Source organism: Drosophila suzukii, chromosome 4 (genome assembly GCF_043229965.1).
Source record: "Drosophila suzukii chromosome 4, CBGP_Dsuzu_IsoJpt1.0, whole genome shotgun sequence".
NCBI classification, from domain to species: Eukaryota; Metazoa; Arthropoda; class Insecta; order Diptera; family Drosophilidae; genus Drosophila; species Drosophila suzukii.
In genome coordinates this window covers 546,382-570,599 of record NC_092083.1, presented here as the reverse complement: position 1 = coordinate 570,599, position 24,218 = coordinate 546,382, and the positions used below count along the sequence as shown (strand labels likewise).

Genomic DNA, 24,218 nt, shown 5'->3' with positions numbered 1-24,218 from the left:
ACAATTTTGATGCTAGAAAAACAAATTTTAACTGAAATGTATTAGTCCCCTTATGCAACTCTGCTTTTTTACTAACACGCCTAGCCTATAGCGCCACCTATCTTCTTCTATAGCACCACTTGTCCTACAGCGCCAGCTAGCCTGTAGCGCCCCTAGCGGCTTGGTGGCGTATTAGTGAAAACAGCTTATTTGCTGCATGTGATGTGCAATCTCGATTGAATTGCAAAATATTGGATTGTAGATAAATATTTGGCTGTAACTTTTTAATGTCTGGGTCGATTTTGACTTGTAGATAGGTAGTGATAATAAAAGCAATTTCTCATTTAAAATTTTTCAAAATATAAAAACGGGTTTTAGTGTTATAGTCGTTAGAGTGGGCGGCACCCAAACAAACTTGCGCTGCCAAGTCCCAACACTCTAGCTACCTTCTTCCGGATCTCAGCGTTCATACGGATAGACGGACATGGCTAGATCGACTCGACTAGTGATCCTGATCAACAATATACATATATACTTTATTGGGTCGGAAACGCTTCCATCTACCTGTCACATACTTTCCGACGATATACCCTTTTGTGCAGTGGGATTTGGCTACTTTTACGACCGCATTGACAAGATGGGTAAAAATGCAATTCCAGAATATCCAAATTTTTCGACTGGAATTTAACGGAAGCAATTTTTGTATGACAATATATATATATATTTATGATAATTTAAACAATTAACGTTGAATTTGTTTTAGATATAAAAGTAAAGTTTAAGGAAGGCTGTGCTCTAAATGTATGCTATAAAAATATAACATTTTATTTTTATGCCATAACTTAAAGTCCATCGGCTGTACTTGAATACATTTTTTACAATTTACATACCACACCATATAAAATAAATTAACGTTTTTTCACACATTCCAGGAAAATCAGATTCGTCACCTCCACAATGCGCCATGAAATTTTTGGCACACGCAATAGGAATGACAAAAAGTCGATACCAGAATGTTCCCCTTTGAAGAGCCCCGCACTGAATGCCGTCACTAAAATAATGGGAAAAGTGGGGTGGGGGAGGAATGGATTCGTTGGTGCGTGTGACTTCAAAAATCCTAAAAACGTGTCGGACAGGATGTTGAGTGCAAGTAAGCTCAGTGGTGGCTTTTTGGGGGTGGTTAAGGTTCTAGAATGCTGTTACTTGGTGGTTTAATTTCTGTAAATAATAGATATCGAAACTGTAAACGCAGGCAGAAATCTGGACGGCCCAGATGAGTTTGGCGTTTACTTATTTTTTCTTATGGGATTTTTAAAGCTATAGTCAGAAGCTATGCATTTTGAAACTTGCAAGGTTTTTTCGAATCCGTGAACATGTTTAAAACATTACATATTCTTAAAATAGTTATTTTATACGTGGAGAATTTTTCAAGTTTCAAAGATATTTTTAAGTAAGCATACTTTTATACATTGTTTTTGTTTTGTACCTATTTTATTTTTTACTTTTATTAATAACTTTGTGTACACTTTGAATTTTTTATATTCGATTTTTAAGACTTTAGAGTGTTGCATTTCAATAGTCAACGGTTTAAGCCAATAAATCAGTAAAGTTTATAAAACATCATCATAAGCAAGCATATGCATCGCAGACGGATAAGTACATACATATATATACACATCTAAGTTTATATAAATTCGGTTTTATTTGCCACCGTTATTATCACTGAATTCAATTCATAAAGTTAAAGTTGCCTCCCATACATAGCCATCTCTCTCCCACTCAACTCTCATTCGCCAGCATTACGTGCGATTTCCACCCCCATTTCCATTTCCTCGTTCCCTCTGTGCCTCTACAGCTATCTCGCTCCGTGGCATGGGAAACGGCGGACTCGTTGACTCCCGTGGACTGCAAAGTGAAAGAGACAGCCAGAGCAACTCTGTCAAAATGGCTGGCCGATGCTTTCGCCGTTGCTCTTGCCAGTGTTTTTTCGCATGAGAGCTCATTAACGTTTCGCTTGGCTAAGTGCGCGCCTCGTCACTGAAACCAGTTAGTAAAAGAAATTTTTGTTCAAAGTAAAACCGATAGCTACGTCACGATTTGATCATTTCGAATGCAAATTATTCTCAGATTAATAAACTAGGTCGCCATTCGTGGCGCTGCCGCCGGGCTGCGGATCCGTACCTTCGGCGGATGCTATCAGGACCATAATGATGAATACTATCTATGGTGCACTAGTTAAAATACCCTGTTCCAAAGAGCGCGGCCAGAACTAAATGTCTAAAGTGAAAACTAAAGAACTGGAAAAGCAGTACAAAGTGAGGAAATACCAAAAAGCCCGCCGAAATATATAACAACAAATCGAATTAAAGTGATAGTCTAGAGTTCGATTACCGTGTGAAGGTACCATCTACGTGTACAAGTAAAAAGTTGACAACGAAATTCTCTTCAAACAGCAATGAAAACGCATATAATCGTGCTTGCGTCGTACCAATTTTAATCATACACATGCGAACACACCAATCACCATCGAAGTACTGTCCCCGCAATCGTATAATAAATAATTAACCATGATGCTAACAACCGAACACATAATGCACGGGCACCCCCACTCGTCAGTCGGGCAGAGTACCCTATTTGGGTGCTCCACGGCAGGCCATAGTGGCATTAATCAGCTGGGCGGCGTATATGTCAATGGCCGGCCACTGCCCGACTCAACGCGTCAAAAAATAGTCGAACTAGCTCACTCTGGGGCCCGTCCTTGTGATATTTCGAGAATACTGCAAGTTTCCAACGGTTGCGTGAGCAAAATTCTGGGCAGGTGAGGCAGTTGAAATAATTATCCATGCACAACTACATTTTCCTATTCAAAGATTAGTCTTTAAACTAAGTGGTGTATGTTTCAGCCAGGATTATATCGATAAACTTCTTTTAAGTAAGAGCAGTGTATATAGTAGATCAATTTCAAAATGTTTATCAACTTAATACGCAAAAGTAACAAAGTACTCATACATTAATGTATGTGCATTAATGCCCAGATTAATATAGTTTCTATTTTAAAAAACTAGTTTCGATCGCAAACATGTACCAACAGATGTTTCTCTTCTGCACGTTGCAGGAGAATTTATGAGAATACTTTAGATAATTTCCCTCGCGGCGTGCCGAATAGAAACATGTTTATTTTTTTAGTCGAATGTGTAATCACTTTTTGTCACAAATTTGATTTGCTGCATGTGGTGTGCAATCTCGATTGAATTGCAAAGTTGAAAGTGCAAAGTTATAAGTTAAGTAGCTATTTTTTTGAATAAAAACGAGTTACTTGTGTTCTATTTTGTTAGGACTGCTTTTTAAAATATCTGACAATGCCCATTTGTTTTACATAGCCTTGGGTTAGCCAAGTGGAAGAACGTTTTCCTATTTCACTTTAGTATATAGTCTAAAGGATAAATAAAGCTTTTGTTTATTTTTTTTATTGACTTACAAGGTCCAGCTTGTGTATGTAAATATAAACAAGAACAAAAAACTGCACCTATCGTTTAATAGCGGTAAGGTCAGTACCTTCCTCAAAAAGACAGACTTTATCATTATGTGTGTTTGTGGGACTTAGAGTGGGCATGGCACTTTGCTAAAGTAAACTTGCACTGCGCAGAAATCTGTATAATCTACAATCACAACTTTAATCACAACTTTGTAGCTTTAACAGTTTTTGATATCTCAGCGTTCATACGGACATGACAAGAACATTTATACTTTATAGGGTTGAAAACTCATCCTTCTGCTTGTCACACATTTTTCAAATATTCCCGTGTACTCCTCGATTAACTGGTATAGTTAAACTTTGTATTTTCTATTGTTTTGCTTTTGTTAGTGCTGGTAGACCGAATATTAAAATGAAGTAGAACAAATTTTCTTCCCCATTCAGTGGTGCTATTTCCTATGCCAGTCCACGTAGTGACGAACCGTACCAGGAGAGTGGGAGAAGGCGAGTAGTTTATATAGCCGCAGAATTGAAAATCTGCACCAATCGAAAGGTATTGTCAAAACTAAGAAGATTGCATACCTAGACTATAAAAAATCTCAATTGGTTTGGAAGAAAAAACGGTTAAAGTCCAAAAGTGAAAATTATTTTATTTATGAATCCGTTTTTGGTTATATGATCTTGGGGACTTTGTGGGTGTATTAAGAAGCTCGAGATAGAAAACTTTTGTTTTACGACTTTTGGAAATACCCGATATTTTTACGGGAGATCCAAACAAAATAGCTAGGTCTTAAAGGCGTATAGTTTCTAAACAACTATTGCTATATGTCACTGAAAAGGTATTTTAATTTGCTAATCACGGTACCTTTGCTTAAATTGTCTTAATACAATAGATTTTAAGTTATAGCAAACAGTTTTTATTTAAAACCACTTTTTGGCTACACTCATAAAAATATTTTTCTTAATACTAGAAAAATCGGCCTCAAATTAAGAAAAATCGCCCTAAATATAGGAACAAATCGCCATAGAATATATTTTTACCATATTTATCACCATATTTCGTAGAACAAAAAGTCATCTAAAATCGCCTTTGAAATTTGAAAATCGGTGGCCTAATTTAAGTGGCGTGAGTTCGAGCCCACGAAGAGTCAACATTTATAATTATTTTTTGTGCAAGTTTTTAGAATTGTATTCCTAAACAATTTGGTGTGCAAAGGCAAAACTAAATTTTAGAACATGTTAAAATAATAATCAAAAAAAATCTGTTTAGTACATTTAAATATGAGTTTAGAAATGTTTTTTGTCTAATTAAATATAATAGTAAATCTAAATATAATAGTAAGGCCGTCCCCAACCATCGAATTGTCTATGTTACCCAACAAATAGTTACTGTTACGTAATACGTAGACGTAAGGGTTACTATAAAAAATTTAGAACGGAACCAACCTATGGATTGCAGTTAAAACAAGGAAGAACGCTATAGTCGAGTACCTCGACTATCAGATACCCGTTACTCAGCTAAATAGAGATATGCAAGTAGCAAAGCGAGATTAAAATGCGCCACCTACCGGCGTTATACAGATTTAAGCGTTATGGGCGTTAGAGTGGGCGTGGCATATTTTTTTTGGAACAATCGATAGGTATTGACCAGACCAATACATTTCAGTTAAAATTTTTTATCTAGCATAAAAATTGTGGGCATCACAGGTTTTCGCGGTTTGTGGGCGTTAGAGTGGGCGTGGCATACTCGCGTAACAAACTTGCGCTGCGTATAAGGCTACGGAAACTAAATCTGAAATCCCAATTCTCTATCTTTGATAGTTTCCGAGATATCCACGTTCATATTTACGATTTTTTGAAGTTTGTGGGCGGTTTATGGGCGTTAGGGTGGGCGTGGCAAACTTTTTTTTGGGTCAATCGATAGGTATTGATGAGAACAATACATTTCAGTTAAAATTTGTATTCTAGCATCAAAACTGTAGGAGCCACAGTTTTCGGCGGCTTGTGGGCGTTAGAGTGGGCGTGGCACTCTACTGAAACAAACTTGCGCTGCGCAGGAATCTCAGGAATCTGCGTGCCTAATCCCAGTATTGTAACTCTCATAGTTTCCGAGATCTCAGCGTTCATACGGACAGACGGACATGGCTAGATCGACTCGGCTAGTGATCCTGTTCAACAATATATATACTTTATGGGGTCGGAAACACTTCCTTCTGCCTGTTACATACTTTCCGACGAATCTAGTATACCCTTTTACTCTACGAGTAACGGGTATAACAAGGAAGAATGCTATGGTCGAGTACCTCGACTATCAGATACTCGTTACTCAGCTAAAGGGACTGAAGGGAAATGGAGATATGCAAACAGCAAAGCGAGATTGAAATGCGCCACCTACCGGCGGTAGACAGATTTAAGTGTTATGGGCGTTTGAGTGGGCCAATACATTTCAGTTACAATTTTTTATCTAGCATGAAAATTGTGGGCGTTAAAGTGGGCGTGTCAAATTTTTTTTTGATCAGTCGATAAGTTTTGATGAGAACAATACGTTTCAGTTTTATTCTAGCATCAAAACTGTATAAGCTACAGTTTTGGGCGTTAGAGTGGGCGTGGCGCGCTGCTGAAACAAACTTGCGCTGCGTAAGAAACTCAGGAACCTGCACGTCAAATCTCAATAGTCTAGCTCTTATAGTTTCTGAGATCTCACCGATCGGACCATAATGGCAGATTTTCAATTCTGCGGCTATATATAGTAGTTGTCCTCGCACGCTCTCTTGCGCGCTTCACCACTACGTGTACTGCCGTCCACAGTGATATATACTAGGGTTGTTGATATTATACAAAAATATCGAGATTCCGATATTTTTTTTATAAAAATGATATATTTATATCGTGATATGGTTTTTGGATAAAAATCAAAAATACGACATTTTCTTAATATATTTTAATTGGTCACGTTAAATTCATGCTATATATTATATATATATATTCGATAACCCTAATATATACCTATAAAATCCATCAAATTATTAATTAAATTCATAGATACGTCACTTTAGCATGGTAATTTAGAAGCAAAATAAAAATAATAATTTCCAATTGCAATTCAAAAGTTTGCACAAGGACATCCAGAAAATGTGGAAGTACGTTGAAGACTTTGAGAATGTGTGTTTTAAAACAATCTTTGCTTCAGAGTTTGGGTGTACGAGGCGCTAGACCCAGTTGGGAATCATAAACCACACATTTGAGAAATTTGAAATTTTATTGTTGCATACTTTTGTGTGGAAGACTTTACGTTAGGATAACTATTTTCGATTGTTTTGATTTTACCAAAAAAGTGAGGGGAAGACCAAACTTCTTTTTAATATAATCGGGAAGTTATCGAAGTTAGCTGCGACTCTGTGTTGCTGATAATTCACTTCGCTTTTGTGCAAAATGTGCGGTTATGTTGATGAGTGAAACAGAAACTGACGAAAGATTTGAGATCCTGCTCCGCGAGTTCAACTTAATAAAGTAAGTAAAATCATAGTTTGTGTTATTTTTTTTTATGTTATTTAATGTTATGTAAAAGAGGCTATACCACAGATTGGGCTTTATCTCAAGGAACTACATTTATAAGTTATCTGAATTTTTAACACCACTCGTCCATGTATATCAACTTTTTAATGAAATACAAATTTAAACAAATTTAGCATTTTTATTTGAGAATGGAATCTGGGATCGAGAACGATTCATCTCGAAATCGAGATCGATTCGATGCTGAGACCATGAAGACTTTATGTCCATGTCGGGAGCACACATTCTCAAAAGCCATTCGCAAAGCGAGAAGACTTCGATCTCGGTTTCGAGAACTTGAGTATGAATCGATCACTTTTCAGATCCAAAATACTGAAATCGAGACAGTTGAGAACGGATGTTTCCCTGAGTGTAACTATGTTTAACGCCCATATGTCGCAGTGTAAATCAGTTGTTTGAACACCATATAGTAAACATTTTTTTGTAGAAGTTTTAAGCCATGATAATACAACTATTTCCATATTTTTTTTTCGTTTTCCAGGAGACTAGCTTTGCAAAATGAGAAAATAAACGCTATTAAGCTCAAAAAAATGTTTTTTTATTTTTAAAATTCTTCTTCAGCAAATTAGCTTTTGGAGCATTTGTGGTGTATTAAGACTATCAGCATCATTTTCGAAGACACAAATATTCAACGCGCTCACACAACAAATGCGATTTTTCTATGAAATCGAATGTTCCATTTTTTTTACTTTTACACTAATTTCTCCTGAACCAATCGACTTTACTATGGACGAAGTGTGAAGAAAATAATAATACCTTTCGATCGTTTCGGTCGCACTGTCGAGAATATTAAAATATGTATTTATCGGACCATCACTATACCTTTTAAATTTTGCGGTTTTATATAGTAGTAACCTTCGCGCACTCTCCTGGTGCGCTTTGTTACTACGAGGACTGCCGTCCACATTGATCTAAGCTCTTGGTAAGAAAAGAGCCGCAATACTTAATTACAAACGAAGTGCACGAAGTCACAAGCTAAAAAAGTAAAGTAAGGGTACACTGTAATAAAGGATAAGTATGTAACAGGTAGAAGGAAGCGTCTCCGACCCATACAGTATATATATTCTAGATCAGCATCACTATCCGATTCGATCTAGCCATGTACGTCTGTCCGTCTGTCCGTGTGAACGCCGTATGCTCGGAAACTATAAGAGCTAGAGGTTTGAATTTTAAATTCCTTTAGTGCTTGAAAAACATGTTAAGTGAAATGTATAGTTCTCGTCAGCACCTATCGATCGACCTAAAGACAATGAAGCCACGCCCACAAACTTAAAGAAGTCGTAAGTTTAAACGCTGATATCTCGGAGACTATCAAAGATATTGAGTTGGGAAATCAGATTTAGATTCCTTAGCTTCGTACGCAGCGCAAGTTTATTACGCGAAGTTGCCCTGCCCACACTAACGCCCACAAGCCGCCCAAAATTGTGGCACCCACGGTTTTCATGCTAGAAAAAAATGTTTACTAAATTGGAATTGCCTCGTCAATACCTATCGATTGACATAAAAAACAGTTTGTCACGCCTCTAACGCCCATAACGCTTAAGTCTGTCTACCGCCCACATAACCGTATAATGAAATCGCTAGTAGGTTGCGCATTACAATCTCTCTTTCCTGCTGGTACATCTCTATCTCCCTTTAGCTGAGTAACGGGTATCTGATAGTCGAGGCACTCGACTATAGCGTCCTTCCTTTCTATACCCGTTTCTCGAAGAATAAAAGAGTACTAGTTTCATCATCATAAACTATATATATTCTTGATCAGTATCTCTAGCCGAGTCGATCTAGCCATGTTCGCCTGTCCGTACGAACGCTCCTGCGCAGCGCAAGTTAATTTCAGCACGGTACCACGTCTACTCTAACGCCGACAAACGACCATAACACTAAAACCCGTCTAGCGCGTACTTTTCATATTTTGTAAAAATGTAAAAGATATTTTTTTCTTATACCCATCTACATACCCATACAAATCGACCGGCCCTAATAAACAATTCTTGCCGACGAAAACAATAAACCCTCTTGATCTACGAGTAATCGCAGTCTCAACCAATATGGTCTTAGCGGGGGAATTGTCGATATATTTGGAAAAATGGGCCGAATACTTTTAAAGATTTTCATAATGTATAAAAACCTTAAATTTAAGCAAAATTTGAAAACCCTCAGATTGTAAGTCCAAATATGGTTATATTGCTTTTTTTAAATCTTTAAGGAGCTGAACTGCAGAAAATAGTAAATTAAATTGGAGTTGTATCCTCTATAATGAATTCTTTACTGTAAATTGTCTATACCTTTCGAATAACATTAAAAATGCTTTCTTTTATTTTTAGATATTATGAAACAGGATCAATTAAACCTCGAGCGATAGGTGGTTCAAAACCACGAGTAGCTACAACCCCGGTCGTACAAAAAATTGCTGACTATAAACGGGAATGTCCCAGCATATTTGCGTGGGAAATACGGGATAGACTGCTGTCTGAACAAGTTTGCAATAGTGATAACATTCCAAGTGTAAGTTTTTAAGTTTCAACCTAATGATTTTTTACCGCATATTTGTAACCATTCCAAAATATTTGAATATCCAATTGTTATCAATGCAGCAATATTGTAACTCTGCAATGAGCGGTCGAATTTTAGATTATCTTAAGTCTTATTTTAAAGTTAACAAGAATGGAAGCTAGCTTCGGCACGCCAAAGTTTCTATACCCTTGCACGTTTTTCCCGTGGAAGCATTGAATGAACAGAGCTTTCCAATTTTTAGAAAACTAAAAACTAACTATAAAAACTTTAAGACAATGTTCTTTTTCAATTTACTACCGTATATGTTTACCGAAAACGAAATATAACGGTCTATGTATTATTTTGACATTAATTATCCGATCATTCCAATGGCAGGTATATGATGAAATTGTCCGACTGTATTTAAATGTCCCAAAATTGGAAGTTAATATGTCAAAAAATACAGAACTTATAATTTTTAACATTTTTAGAAAATTATTTTTTTGATCATTCCTGTGGGAGCTATATGATATAGTTGTCCTATCCGGCCCGTTCCGACTTATTTACTACCTGCAATAGAAATAAGACTTTTGGGAAGGTTTCATCCCGATAGCTTTAAAACTGAGAGACTAGTTTGCGTAGAACGGGACAGATGGACATGGCTAGATCGACTCGTCTAGTGATGCTGATCAAGAATATATATACTTTCTGGGGTCGGACCGAAATCGGACCCCCTGAAAGGGTATAAAAATGAGTTATCGCACTCCCCTTTCTGAGTGAGTATACCTGTTTTTTCATCATTTTATACCCGTTACTCGGCTAACCATTTTAACTTATTAATTAGTGGTCCAACCTATTATAACAGATATTCACAAATTAAATAAAATACAATTCAGACTATATAAATAGGAAGTCAACTTCGGCAAGCCGAAGTTTGTATACCCTTGCAGTTATAAATATTAAATTTAATTCAAAATTAATATTCCCAATAGTATAAGATAACATGCCAAAAAAACCGAAGCTATAATTTGTTTCATATTATTTTCCCACCAATTTTTCGATCGTTCCGATTTTGATAAAATTAAATTCGAAATTCAGAACTAATTAAAAAAATAATTAATATAATTAAACAAATATTTTTTTCCCGATTATTCCTATGGGAGCAAAAGAAAGAAGACTTTTGGGAAAGTTTCAGTCCTATAGCTTCAAAACTGAGAGACTAGTTTGCGTAGAAAAGGACGGACAGACAGACAGACGGACATGGCTAGATCGACTCGTCTATTGATGCTGATCAAGAATATAAAAACCGCCTCCAAACCACCCAAAAACGTTCGTTTAAACGCTGATATCCCAGAAACGGAAGATTGAGACGGAAGATTGGAGTAAAGGGACCGAAAATCCGAGCACGTATAATTGGCGCGAAAAACTTTACAGCTTTGTAAATCGTTCTGTTATGTCTTTAATCAGATATGCATGTGCATTGTTTTAATCAATACCTATAGACTATCCCATATAATCTTTGCCACGCCCACTCCAACGCCTTCAAACATCCCAAGGAGGAGAGCCAGATAATGACTTATATTTACATATGTATGTTTGCCTGTACATAGCTGCAAACTGAATTGCGCAGCGAATATAAGTCTTTTAAGCTACATATATACAGTATATACGCAATACGCTTAAATATTGCTTACATGTACATTGTACGTATTTATTTTAAAGTTTGTTATCTGAGTTCTTGTTTCTTTTATTTTTGTGATTAACTTGCACCTCACAGTCTTTGTGTGTTTAGACTGCTAGCATCATTGTCGAATATTCAAAAATCATGCGAAGCGTTTACACAACTTTTGATTTCATAGAAAACTGACATTAAAATAATGCGTTGCTGGTGCACTAATTTACGATACTACATTTTTAAGCATTTCTCAAACATTCAAACACATCATCATACGATGAGTCAAATGTTCGGATTTTTTCACATAGGGACGAATGTTTGAACATGAAGTAGTAAAATAATGAACATCATAGCATCGACTGATTTTAATGTAAGTTTGCTATAAAATAAAATATTTGACTTCATAGCCAATTCGCGGAGTAAGCGCCTCGACAAAGATGCTAGCTGTCTAAACACACTACTATTGATGTGTGTTGAGGTTGAGCAGAGCTATTCCTATGCTCGGACGCTGTTTACCGCTATTATAAAGAAAAGTGCTCCTTAAAAATGTTAAGCGAATTCTCCGTTGAGTTGCTACAACACTTTAATTTTATAGGTGAGCTATTCCTAAGTTGACTGTAAGATAAATATCTTTAAAAATTTAAAAGAAGTGTCTGTTGTCTTGTGAAAATAAATTCTTTAGTTAAGGTTCGATTCGGTGTTTAGCTAGCTAATTCAATAAATATAAATTGCTTATAGAGCGAGCGTTAAATAAGGCAAACCCAATTTATTACTTACATATGTTGTACATATATATACATATGAACAATGTACATACATACATTTTATGAACATATGTATATCTTTAGAGATATTGTCCGTATAAATGTCCGACCTAAAAAATTAGTTTTTAAAGTCATTATATCAGCATTACCATCCCACATATATACAAGTATACATATAAATTTTGGTTTTAATATATAGTGAGTTAATAAAAGCAAAAGAACAAAATGAATTGCAGCTGACAAGAACATTACGGAACAAGATGAACAATTTCAGAAAAAAACATTTTTGTAATTACACAAAACATACCATATGTAAAAACAATTAAAACTAATCTTGAGAATATAACCTTGCAGTAAGACACCGACAACAAGAGGGTACGATATCTTTGCCAATCCGTAGTATTTAAATGTACCAAATTTAGAAAAAATAAATGCCCGCAGTATTAGGCGGCGGAGGGTTGAAAGGCTTTCGTCTAGGGAAGGACATCAGGGGCAGAGTCCGCGCTCAAAACTGCTAAAATAGATTGAAACGCGATAAGCAAAGGCGCACAAAGGATTAAATAATTTCGGAACAAACCCAATCCATCCTATTTAAAATGGATTAGGGATAAGATATTTTTGACACACTCTCGACCCGTTTTCAGCACTCTATCGTTTTCCGATAGTATAAGCCGAATGAAAACATTTTCATTTTCAGGTAAACAAAGGCATACTTGTATCTTTTTCAACAAGTCCACCAGGACTGCGAATATACCTTACCTGGGGGATTAGGTTGGTGGTATAACAATTTGTGGGGACGTAAAAACGTTATTTAGTCCGCATTGAAAAAAGCAAGACAGGAAAAATAACAAGAGAGAACGATATAGTCGAGTCTATCGACTATCAGATACCCGTTACTCAGCTTTAAAGTTGAAAATTGATGAAGATTAATTTACGTTTAGATGACCGCTTTAAAAATGGAAGACACTTTGAAAATTCTCAAAATATCGCAATGAGAAAAAATAAAGATTGACAGCGCTCTAAAACGGATTTTCGGTCCTTTTGCTGCCTTCTAGTGCTTTGCAACAGTGGCTAAACGATCTTCCGTCTCTTTTTGGCGCATGTGAATGCAGGGTGGAAATGCAAATAGCGTGAAGCCCGCGCTTATACCATTGTTTTTAGAAATTTAAATTTTATATTAACCTAATCGAAATTTGATAAATGAAATTGGTATTAAGTGTATTAGAAAGAGAGAACGAGAGACAAAAGGCAAATAGCTAAATTATTCATTATTAATAGAAAAGGTTAGGCACGCACTGTGCTCTCTTTTAGCGCTTTTCTCACTCATTTCTCTGCACTTGTTTTTGGGAGACTGAACACATGTACATATATCAATGTAATGTTGCTAAACATAAAAAGTTTTAACGCGTATTCAAATGTAAACGTTTGTATTAGTTGTTCAACAAAAAAGTGGGACGAATAGTTTTGTTAGAAAGAGCCAGACTTTTGAAATAAAATTGCGACGAGTCTAATATACCCTTTTAGTTTGCAAATAACGCGTATAATAAGCAAGAAAATGAACAGTTGCAGTAAATTGATTGAAATATATAGTATGAAGACTTCAACTTATGTAACTCGATTGCATTATCAAGAGAGAACGCTATAGTCAAGTGACTACTAACCTAGTACCCTGTGGTCGGATATAAGCAACCCGTGGCCCTCGGCTGAAGAGAAGCATTTTGGGTTTTATAATCTACAAATACATAATATATAATCTATACTTATAGGGTCGAAAACTTTTCCCGATTACAATATACCATTTTACTCCATGAGTAATGGGCATAAAACCAGATTTTACAAAAAAACCTTTTAATTTACTAGTTTTAACGTATTGTACTGTCTCTTTTGACTTTTTTTTAATTTTTGTCATTTTAGCTCTGTTTATGATTTAAATTTTAAAATTGCTTTTAGCCGCGGACATCGGTGCTTCAGTTTATTTGATGTTGTTCTTTGATGTTTTTACTCACAAATATAATTGTCGAGTAATTCATTATAGCCATATTTTATCACGACGTCAATGTACTTGTGTTAAATGAAGAACAAATGTATAAAAACGTTTGGCCCATGGCCGACGCACGTGCCGCCACTTATGTCAACTGTAAAAGTGGCATTTTCCATGTTTCCTAATGACGCCGTTCCCATGTACACAAAGAAATGCTTTATTATGGGAAAAATTTGAACTTTACTTGAAAAATAAAGCAGTTTAACGGCATTCACTAGAAAGAATTATAATTATGTTTATAAGGTTAAGATATAAAGTACCAAATGTTAATAAAAAATAAGGACCATAAAATGTTTAAAAGTAAAAAGTGGGTTGGTACAAAACCTGAGTAAGTTTCCTTGAAGTTGGAAGTGTACATATATACCCTTGCAGTCATAAGAAATTGTCAATCCTAATTTCCCCATTTCCATTAATTTTCCGATCCTTTCTATGGTAGCTATATAATATGTTGTGGTCCGATTTTTATACCCATTAATTGTAGAGTAAAAGGTATATTGTATTCGGGGAAAAGTATTTAATACCATAAAGCATATGTATATATTCTTGATCGGCATCACCAGCCGAGTGGATCTTGCTGTGTCCGCCTGTCCTTCGTGTTCGACATACGGGTGGTTCAATATACATACATATTTGTATGTATGTATGTATGTGTGGCAAAAAAAACTGACAAATTGTTATGCTAAACTACAAAAGAATACACAAATTACTAATTTAACAAAGCTGTTTACATTAAGACAGATAACGATAGGCACAAAATCGATACACGACTATCGACGACCCGTGAGTCGGGCAGCTGAGTCCAATTATGGAACTGGTTCCTTAAACCGGATAACTCCCAAATGAACCGAGGTTTAAGTCCGAAAAATTTAAGTGATTTTTGGCGAAGGGAGGCTTAGAAAATTTGAACAAGCAAGGGTAATTAAAGGGGGAAATTCAGTGGTCGCAGACGGTTCTGTTGGCAAAAATTAATATTAAACTCAATAGCCTAGCTCTTATAATTTTCGAGATCTCAGCGTTCATCCGGACGGACAGACGGACATGGTTAGATCGACTCGGCTAGTGATCCTGATCAAGAATATATATACTTTATGGGGTCGGAAACGCTTCCTTCTGCCTGTTACATACTTTCCGACGGATCTAGTATACCCTTTTACTCTACGAGTAAGGGGTATTAAAATTTACAAGATCTGGTCGCTAATCAGGTTCTAGCGCTTTTGGCGATTGTGGGCGCTAGACTCGGCACGCTGCTGTTACTACACACTCATAGAAATTTTACTGGAAAATCGCCCTAAAAACAAGGAAAATCGCCCTAAAACGGAGGTCAATGGCGACTGGGTAACAAGATAAGGGCAACATTTTCTAAAAATAGGCATGTATTGGTCTTACATTTAGGGCGATTTTTCTTAGATCTAGGGTTAATTTTCTTAATTCTTGGGCGATTTTTCTGATTTCAAAGGTTAGTAGCCTTAACATATGAAAACAATTTTAAGCATCAACGGCGGTATTTCTTGAAGTTATGGTGAAGCGCCCTAAAAACAAGAGCAAGTGCCCTAAATATTAAAACATAATCCGCGGTACTTTTTTTTCCAGGAATTTTTTTTAGTATTATTTGACTTAGTGTCCTTTTTTACTATAATTTGAGAGAAGGGTGAGAAGGGCAAGGTTATTATTTGGCCGCTCCACGCAAGTTGGTAAACTTCTAATTAGAGTCAAATGAACTGAAAGTAGTCATTAAACAGAATCAGGGAAATAACATAAATATAAAACAACTTACTCCTTGAGAAAAATCTTCGTCGTCGCAGCGAGAATCGAACTCCCGACCGCTGGGTTCGCAGTCGAGAGCACTACCGCTTCACTAAATACGCATCGCGCTAGGCAACGCGCAAAAACGGTGCATGTCTCAATTTGTTCTAGGAACAAATTCTCAATTTAATTCAAAGAAATATTCTCACTAAAGACAACAAATTATGATTTATATTACCCATTTAGACTTATTCATTAAAATCTATTATTTTAATGCAATATACATTTTTATACCCGTTACTCGTAGAGTAAAAGGGTATACTAGATTCGTCGGAAAGTATGTAACAGGCAGAAAGAAGCGTTTCCGACCCCATAAAATATATATATTCTTGATCAGGATCACTAGCCGAGTCGATCTAGCCATGTCCGTCTGTCTGTCCGGATGAACGCTGAGATCTCGGAAACTATAAGAGCCAGGCTATTGAGATTTTGCGCACCGCAAGTTTGTTTCAGCAATGTACCACGCCCACTCTAACGCCCACAAACCGCCCAAAACTGTGGCTCCTACAGTTTTTATGCTAGAATAAAAATTTTAACTGAAATGTATTGTTGTCATCGAAACCTATCGATTTACCCAAAAAAAAGTTTGCCACGCCCACTTTAACACCCACAAACCGCCCAAAGCTCTGACGCCCACAATTTTCATGCTAGTTAAAAAATTTTAACTGAAATGTATTGGTCTCGTCAACACCTATCGATTGATCCAAAAAAAAAATTGCCACGTCCACTCTAACGCCCATTACGCTTAGATCTGTCTACCGCCGGTAGGTGGCGCTTTTTAATCTAGCTTTGCTGCTTGCATATCTCCATTTCCGTTTGGTCCCTTTAGCTGAGTAACGGGTATCTGATAGTCGGGGTACTCGACTATAGCGTTCTTCCTTGTTTTTATTTGTTATTTTGACGTGTTTTAAAATTTATTGCCTCTGCACACAAAATTGTTTAAGAATTCAATTCTAAAAACTTGCACAAAAAGGAAAAATAGTTTGAAAGTTCAACGCATTAGACCGCTAGGCCACCGATTTTCAAATTTCAAGGGCGATTTTCTAGATTCAAGGGCGATTTTGGATGATTTTTTGTTTTACGAAATAAGGCAATTTGCTCTAAATATGAGAAAATACTAAAAGCATATGCTCGGAAAAATTCGCCCTAAATAATATAAATTTTGAAAAAAAATTACCCTTAAACATATTTTCTATGGCGATTTTTCTTAATGTTAGGGCGATTTTCGAGTATTTAGAAAAATACTTTTTTGAGTGTAGCTAACCAATTTACCTTATTAACGAAAGGTTGATTTAATCAACTTTTAACCCGTCAATAGATATTGACAAAAATTGCAAATGGAAATCGTTGTTCAAAATTGATAAAATCGTTCCGTTCAATTAAAAGTTATGAGTTATTAAAGTTTTCCTGCTAGCTAGAACCAGTTCGCAAAATCGGAAGTAATCTTAAGCTAGAGCGTTAAAATTTGATATGCATATTCTCTACATGCCCTTCAATCGGACTATTCATGAAATAGATATAATCAAGTAAAGTGTGCCATCTCGGAAATAGATTTGCTACATGCATATCTCCATCACTCGTGCACTATCTTTAGCTGAGTCGAGGCCGTCATTTCTTTTTGTTTTTACACATATATTTAGCTATCTTGCATTGAATCCTGGAGCGGGTAGAACGGCGCGTGTAAACTAAGTTGAGTTGAATGAAACTTTTACTTTTTCGATGATTTTATACCTTTTACTTGTAGAGTAATAGGGTATACTTTCCGACCCTGCAAAGATTTTTTTCGATAAACAATAATATTTATTGTGTGTGGTTTGTGAAACTCAATTCACTTTCACCCACCGTACCTGTAATCCAGATATATTCTTAATCAAAATCACTATCCGAGTTGATATAATCATGTCCGTTTGTCCGACTGTCCGTCTGTCTGTGCGTCCGTATGAACGCTGAGATCTCGAAAACTATAAAAGATACAACACTGGGATTTCGCATGCAGATTCTAGGCTTTTTGCGCAGAACAACGCTAGTGTCAATAACGCTAAAACCCGCCTAGCACATGCAAAAAACTGTTCAAATTATAGGCAAATGAAATGTGCAATCTTGATTACCGTCGCTTTGCTGCTTAAATGTCTCTATCTCCCCATAGCTTAGTAATGGGTATTTGTTAGTCGATGGCATCGACTATAGCGTTCTCTCTTGTTTAAAGTTTACATTTTTGCAATCAAAAAATTAAATATTTGTGTATCTATAATTCATGTGGTGCGGCATGAGGTCTACAATCGATATCATAGCGAGTAAGCCAGAATAGTCATATCCCTTTGCCTGCGAAAGTTTGTATATATATCTCTCTCGCTCTTAAAAGCGGATTGGCTTGGCTGAAATAGAGGTTAGCCAATCGTGTGGCAGGCATGGGGGTTGTTCAAGGAATGACGAAACAAGCGGAGTTCGCTTAGGAAGTCCAAATGAAGTAGGTAATGTTTTTAGTAGTTCGGACACTTAAACCGTTCTAAGGGCATCGTTTGCTCGCCACTGGGGTTCGTTACCCAGCATATCTTATGAGTGGTAAATCTGTACGATTGCACAGCATTCATGGTAAGGAATACAACACGTACGCGTGTTTCGGTCTAAAAGTACATATGTATGTATGTTTGAGTACAGACGAGAAAACTAATTTTAATTTTATGCATAACTATCCTATTTAGGTACTTACGTGTGTGATTATGTATTTTATTGTACGCAGTGAACTGGGATTAATTGCAGGTTTCATCCATTAACCGAGTCTTGCGCAACTTGGCCTCACAGAAGGAGCAGCAAGCGCAGCAACAAAACGAGTCTGTTTATGAAAAGCTTCGTATGTTCAACGGCCAAACAGGAGGATGGGCCTGGTATCCAAGCAATACAACGACGGCACATTTGGCCCTACCGCCAGCAGCTTCGGTTGTGTCAACTCCAACAAATTTATCTGGACAAGTCAATCGAGAGGATGTTCAAAAAAGAGGCAAGTAAAAAAATTATAATTTTCAATATCTAAAGAGATTAAAACTAACAAGAAGGGAAGACATAGTGAGTGCCTTTTGGAATCTTATAGTAGGGCGTTTTTAGCTGTTAAGGTAAATTTTTTTTAAAATAAATATTTTAAAATAGCGTTAAGATAGCCACACCATCTCAAATACCGCTGCTTTATATGGTTTTAGATAGATCTTTATAGACAGGTCGAAGAAAGCATATGCCCAAATCTTATTAATGTGTATGAATAAATATTATAAGCTCTCAGCTTAAATTAACCAAGGTGTACAGTTTTCTTAGCTTTCACTGCACTTTTTAACAACCATGCATCAAAAAACAACAGCGCAACGCGCCGGAAAACACTAGGGGAGTAGGGTATGTAGGGTATGGAGATAATCGATTCGTTATACGAACGTCACTTTTCCAAAAATCAATGTTTTTTAAATGTTAAAAACCAGAAAGTTGCTGACATCTAATGAGCATATTTCTGTGAAAGTTCGATGGTAAAGTCACTGGGGAGTTAAATCCTTCAGCTCTTGGCGTAAACCAGTTTTTTTCACCTTTAAAAGTTCTAGGATAATGTTACGAACTGATCAATACACATTAAAACGCTATGCAGACGTGAACATTATTTATTTTTTCTTTAAGAAAAGTTGAAAATGTACAATAATGAAACACAAATTTAAATGTACACCTAAAAATATGTTCACTCCTGTTCAGGGATTAAATTGAACACATTAAGTTGTTCAATTTCTAGTTCACAAAAATCAACAACAAATAATTGTCTTTTTGGTTATTGGCTGTAGAAAATAAAATCTTCATACCCTACAAAATATTCGTCAAGGTACCCTACAAGGCACTGTTGGAAACATGATGATATGATTTACCCGTTACTCGTAGAGTAAAAGGATATACTAGATTCGTCAGAAAGTATGTAACAGGTAGAAGAAAGCGTTTCCGACCCTATAAAGTATATATATTCTTGATCAGGATCACTAACCGAGTCGATCTAACCATGTCCGTATGTCCGTCCGTATGAACGCTGTGCTCTCGGAAACTACAAAAGCTAGAAATTTAAGATTTGGCTAGAGCTTCTTGTGCAGCGCAAGTTTGTTTCAGCAGGGTGACACGCTCACTCTAACTCCCACAAACGACTATAACACTAAAACCCGTCTAGCGCCAAGTATTATTGAAATCGGACAACTCATTAAACAGCTATAGCCAAATAATAATCCATATTTTGCAATTCAATCGAGATGGCACCCACATTCAGCAAGTTAGCAGTTTTTACAAGTACGCCGCCAAGCCGCTAGGGCGCTATAGGCTAGTGTTGGCGCTGTAGGCCAAGTGGAGCAATATAGGAAGAAGATAGGTGGCGCTATAGGCTAGGTGTGTTAGTGAAAAAAGCAAGTACCCGAATGGTCGAGGCCATCGACTATAGCGTTTTCTCTTGTTTAATTTGTGCTTTACCTTTTTGGTGAAAATTTCAATTAGTTGGAGTTTTTGACGTGATTTTTACCCTACTCGTCTCGTTACTTAACACTCCCCTAATATTGCTATCCTCATCGCGCGAGAGCACATGTATGAATTGCTGTCCCGGATTTTGTAACAAATTATTAAAATTCTACCAGATCTCAACTCTAAGCATATTTTATGGCACCCCCAAAAATTCAATTTGTTTAGGCTATCATTCAATTCATTGAATGTCTTGGGTTTTATAAAATGTAAGTATTAAATATTATGTATTAATATAATATAATTACTTTTCGTAAAATTTAGACTAATTTAAAAGTAGTTGCGTATGTAGTTCATTGCTGAGCGGAGGGGTAATATTGTCAAAGAGGGCAATTTTATCTTACCACTATTAAAACAAAATACCCTCTGCTAAATAAAATTCAACCCCCTTTAGTCAAAGCAATCACACAATTGCAAGTATTTTGTCACAGATGATCAAACATCAGGGCAAACAAATAGTTAATTTGTTGGTCATTTGTTATTTGCTATAAAGACTTATTGAAGCAGCTATTTTGTTCCAGCTTCTGAAACGTAACTGTTTTTGTTTTTCTTCAATCAATAAATTGGGCTAACATATGTCTTCATTGCCAGTAAACATCCACCGTCCCTTTTATATCATTCGCTTTAATCTAATGTCTTTCTTTTGTCATGAGAACAACTTCAACCAACTTCAAAACAACTATTTTAAGATAAATAAAGCAAGGTACAGAAAAGATTTCTTTCCCGGGTTGAATTACATATATGTGTTTCTGGAATTTTTGATCTTTAATGACGTAAGCAATTTGTTGAAATTTAGTTCTATTTGTGAAGGTTTTAGAGATGCGGGGCATCGCCAGATTGTCTCCTATCATGTTATAACTGAAATCATAATTAAAGTGCACTAAATTTGTCAATTCCCATCGACTTATTCTACTCGTTACTGGTAGTGTAAAAGGTATATTGTATTTGGGGAAAACGTCTACTTTCCCAAAGAACTGGACTTGCATAGTTTCGGCACCTTCGAATAAAACTAAAGAGGTTTTTGTTCTGAATTGAGTTCTAGTTCGTGAGGCTAAATAACTTACTAACTGGAATTTTCTTCATAATGTGTAAAACATTAAAAGTTGAGGAGCTTCAAATGCTTACAAGTTCTGAGAGTGTTTTCAAAATCAAATTTTCAGATCTTTACAAAATTTCGAAAAACCTTTACTTAAAAATTTAGTTCAGGTCTTATTTTGCAGGAATTTTAATGAGAACAATTATGTCAAAGTAAAGTGTTTGGATCTTAAATTGATATTTTCAAAGACATGTAAAACATGTCTTTAGCATAAGGCGCTTAAAAACGGTGACCCTGAATTAAATTTATTTCATTCCTATGTTTTTCTCTCTTAGCTAGAGGGTTGTAGAACAAATGTTTTTCAGCTCAATCGTTTAACACTCCAAAAACTATCACAGGGCCGTAACGCAAACAAGACAGAACGCTTCATTCGATGCCATCGACTATCAGATACCCGTTACTCAGCTAAGTGCACTGGGAGGTAGAGGTATACAATAAGCAAGGCGTCTGTTCTCAAGATTGTACATATTATTTGCTTATAACCTTTTAATGAATGGTCCGAATTGAACGATTCTTGGCATGTAGTCGGACATTGATAATCAAAAAAAAATCTCAATTCACTTTTTAAAAGTATTTAAAAATGTGTGTGCTAGACGGGAATTAGCGTATTTGAGCGTTAGTGTTGGAATCTACATGCCCAATCCCAGGTTTTATAGTTTCCGAGTTCTCAGTGTTTATACGGCCAGCAGACGGACAGACGGACAGACGGACATGACTAAATCGACTCGGCTAGTGATCCTGATCAAGAATGTATATACTTTATAGGGTCGAAAACGCTTCCTTCTACCTGTTACATACTTTCCGACGAATCTAGTATATCATTTTACTCTAAGAGTAAAGTTCTAATATTATTAAATTAAAATATTAATATAAATTGCATAACTTTGCAATAGTATCGTATCGTATATATCGTTTTTGTACCAATCGACGCGTATTTCGGTAAAGAATGTGAAAAAGTTAAAAGATGGGTACATTTTGCTTTTCTTGTTCCCCTAGCTTAAATCTTCTGAATTGAATCTTTTCTACTAATTCAATCTTTTATACTATCCCCCACACTGGGGCTTAAAAGTATATGGGCATATCCGTCAAATAATAAACCAGGACCGAAAAAAATCTTCATAATCATCGGGTTTTTTTTGTGTATTTTCATAAATAAATGGCCATATTTTCATAACACAGTGGAACCGTAACATATTTCATTTGTTTAATTAAGAAATTTCGCTGAAAACTGAAAAAATATACTTTTTCACTATTAGATACTTTTAAAGGCATTTTTATGTTTAATTATTTCGTGAGGAAAACATATGATATGTTTGCACTTTTTCTACCAAATCTCTTTATTGCAATCTAATAAGAAGATAAAAATGGAAAAATCGTACGTTCGCGACCAAAACTTTATTAAAAAAAAAAAAAAAGTGCAGATATTTCCTTGGGAACAGACTCAGTCAAAAAAAAACTACATGAATTTATTTTAAAAGTAAAGTTACATTACATCATTTACACTAAGCAAAGAGCTAACAAAATGCTATCGAAAAGCAAATAAAAGTTTAAGAAAATGTTTGTTTCTTATTTTTCTTTGCACTAAGTGCGTACAAACGTACGTTCGAGACCCGTGCACAGAGAAAATTATGACGTTCTGAAATTGAGTATTTGTATTCTCAATTTGAGAATGTACTCAATTTAAGTACAAAATTTTGTGGAAAAAACTAATGTTGAGAAAAGCTTCACTCATTTTAAGTAAAAGGACTTGAATTGATCGCAAAATTCTAAGTTTGAGGAAATGTGTTCTTCAATTTCCAACTTGAGAATTAATATTCTCATTATGAGTAACCGATAAACTCAAAAATGAGTTCATAATTCTCATAATTGGTTCTAGAGAGTTCCGTTCTGCGAACGAGACGAGACAAGAGCGGCCTTAAGTTCGTTGCGTATGTGGTTGTCTCTCTCTCACTAATGGGTGTGTAAAGTGGTGCGCGCCGCATTTGTGTGACTGTCATTTGCCGTGTGATTTAGCAAAGTGAAGACGTGCGCAAGACACAAAGGTGAAAAACTATTTCAGTGAATTGGACATATGTGCGACCCTTCCGTACCTCGAGGGTAAGTTTTTTAATTTAAACTGTATTTATAATGTTCTAAATAATGATAAAATAAACAAACACTGCAAAAATATTGTTAAAGCGTGTACATTAATATGTATGTATGTGTGATTGTAAGTGGCGTGAAGCAGTCTAGTTTTGTTAGTTTCTACGTACATTGTACATACATACATACATATAATTTGTTAAATGCTTTTTAAATGTACATCTAATAACATTCTAATTTTATTGTTTCATGCTTATGTATATGCTATATATTTACAATATTTGCTAACAATAACGTTTTCTTTTTCAGCCTCTTTGCTCTTCGCTAGACCAGACAGCTAAGGGAAAAAATACCATAGCCTAGAACATGGAACATGTATATACATATATAAGTAACTGTATTACAAAATAAAATATAAAAAAAATATTTTACCTATTTTTCTGGAAATGGGTGGACCCGGGCTTAAGTGCAAAAGTTCTTAATTTGAGAATTTAGAAGAACACTATCAAGAACTTGTTTCTCATTTTGAGCGCTGGAAATTTCTCAGTATGAGAAAAGGGGATACTCGTTTCTAAAATTCAAGCTAAATTATTTCTTAAAATGAGTGCAGTTTGTACTCATGTTGAGGAAAAATGTTCAAAAAAGAGCACAAATGTACTCAATTTAAGTACAGATTTTTTGAGAAATTTGTACTGAAAGTGAGTATTTTGCACTCA

The 24,218-nt window shown here is 35.8% G+C and overlaps 2 protein-coding genes and 1 long non-coding RNA gene across 6 annotated transcripts in view; 2 read left to right on the top strand and 1 right to left on the bottom strand.

Annotated features, from left to right (window-relative positions):
- fuss (SKI family transcriptional corepressor fussel) overlaps positions 1-24,218 on the bottom strand; it is a 67,238-nt gene that overhangs the window by 42,623 nt on the left and 397 nt on the right. For 3 of the 4 annotated variants that reach the window (XM_017088664.4, XM_070997112.1, XM_070997114.1), the window contains exon 1: positions 18,514-18,648. The exons of the other annotated variant lie outside the window; for it this stretch is intronic. The gene's annotated coding sequence lies outside the window, so the exon portion shown is untranslated. Of the gene's footprint in view, positions 1-18,513; positions 18,649-24,218 lie in introns of those variants that run through there. 4 annotated transcript variants of the gene reach the window in all.
- toy (twin of eyeless) overlaps positions 1,983-24,218 on the top strand; it is a 37,034-nt gene continuing 14,798 nt past the window's right edge. The window contains exons 1-3 of the mRNA XM_017088666.4: positions 1,983-2,797; positions 9,352-9,532; positions 18,564-18,801. Of these exons, the coding sequence (XP_016944155.1) occupies positions 2,547-2,797; positions 9,352-9,532; positions 18,564-18,801 (670 nt within the window). The 5' untranslated portion in view covers positions 1,983-2,546. The remainder of the gene's footprint in view (positions 2,798-9,351; positions 9,533-18,563; positions 18,802-24,218) is intronic.
- LOC136117334 (uncharacterized) lies at positions 23,265-23,928 on the top strand. The gene is made up of 2 exons (XR_010654856.2): positions 23,265-23,517; positions 23,812-23,928. It is a non-coding gene; the product is annotated as an uncharacterized lncRNA (long non-coding RNA).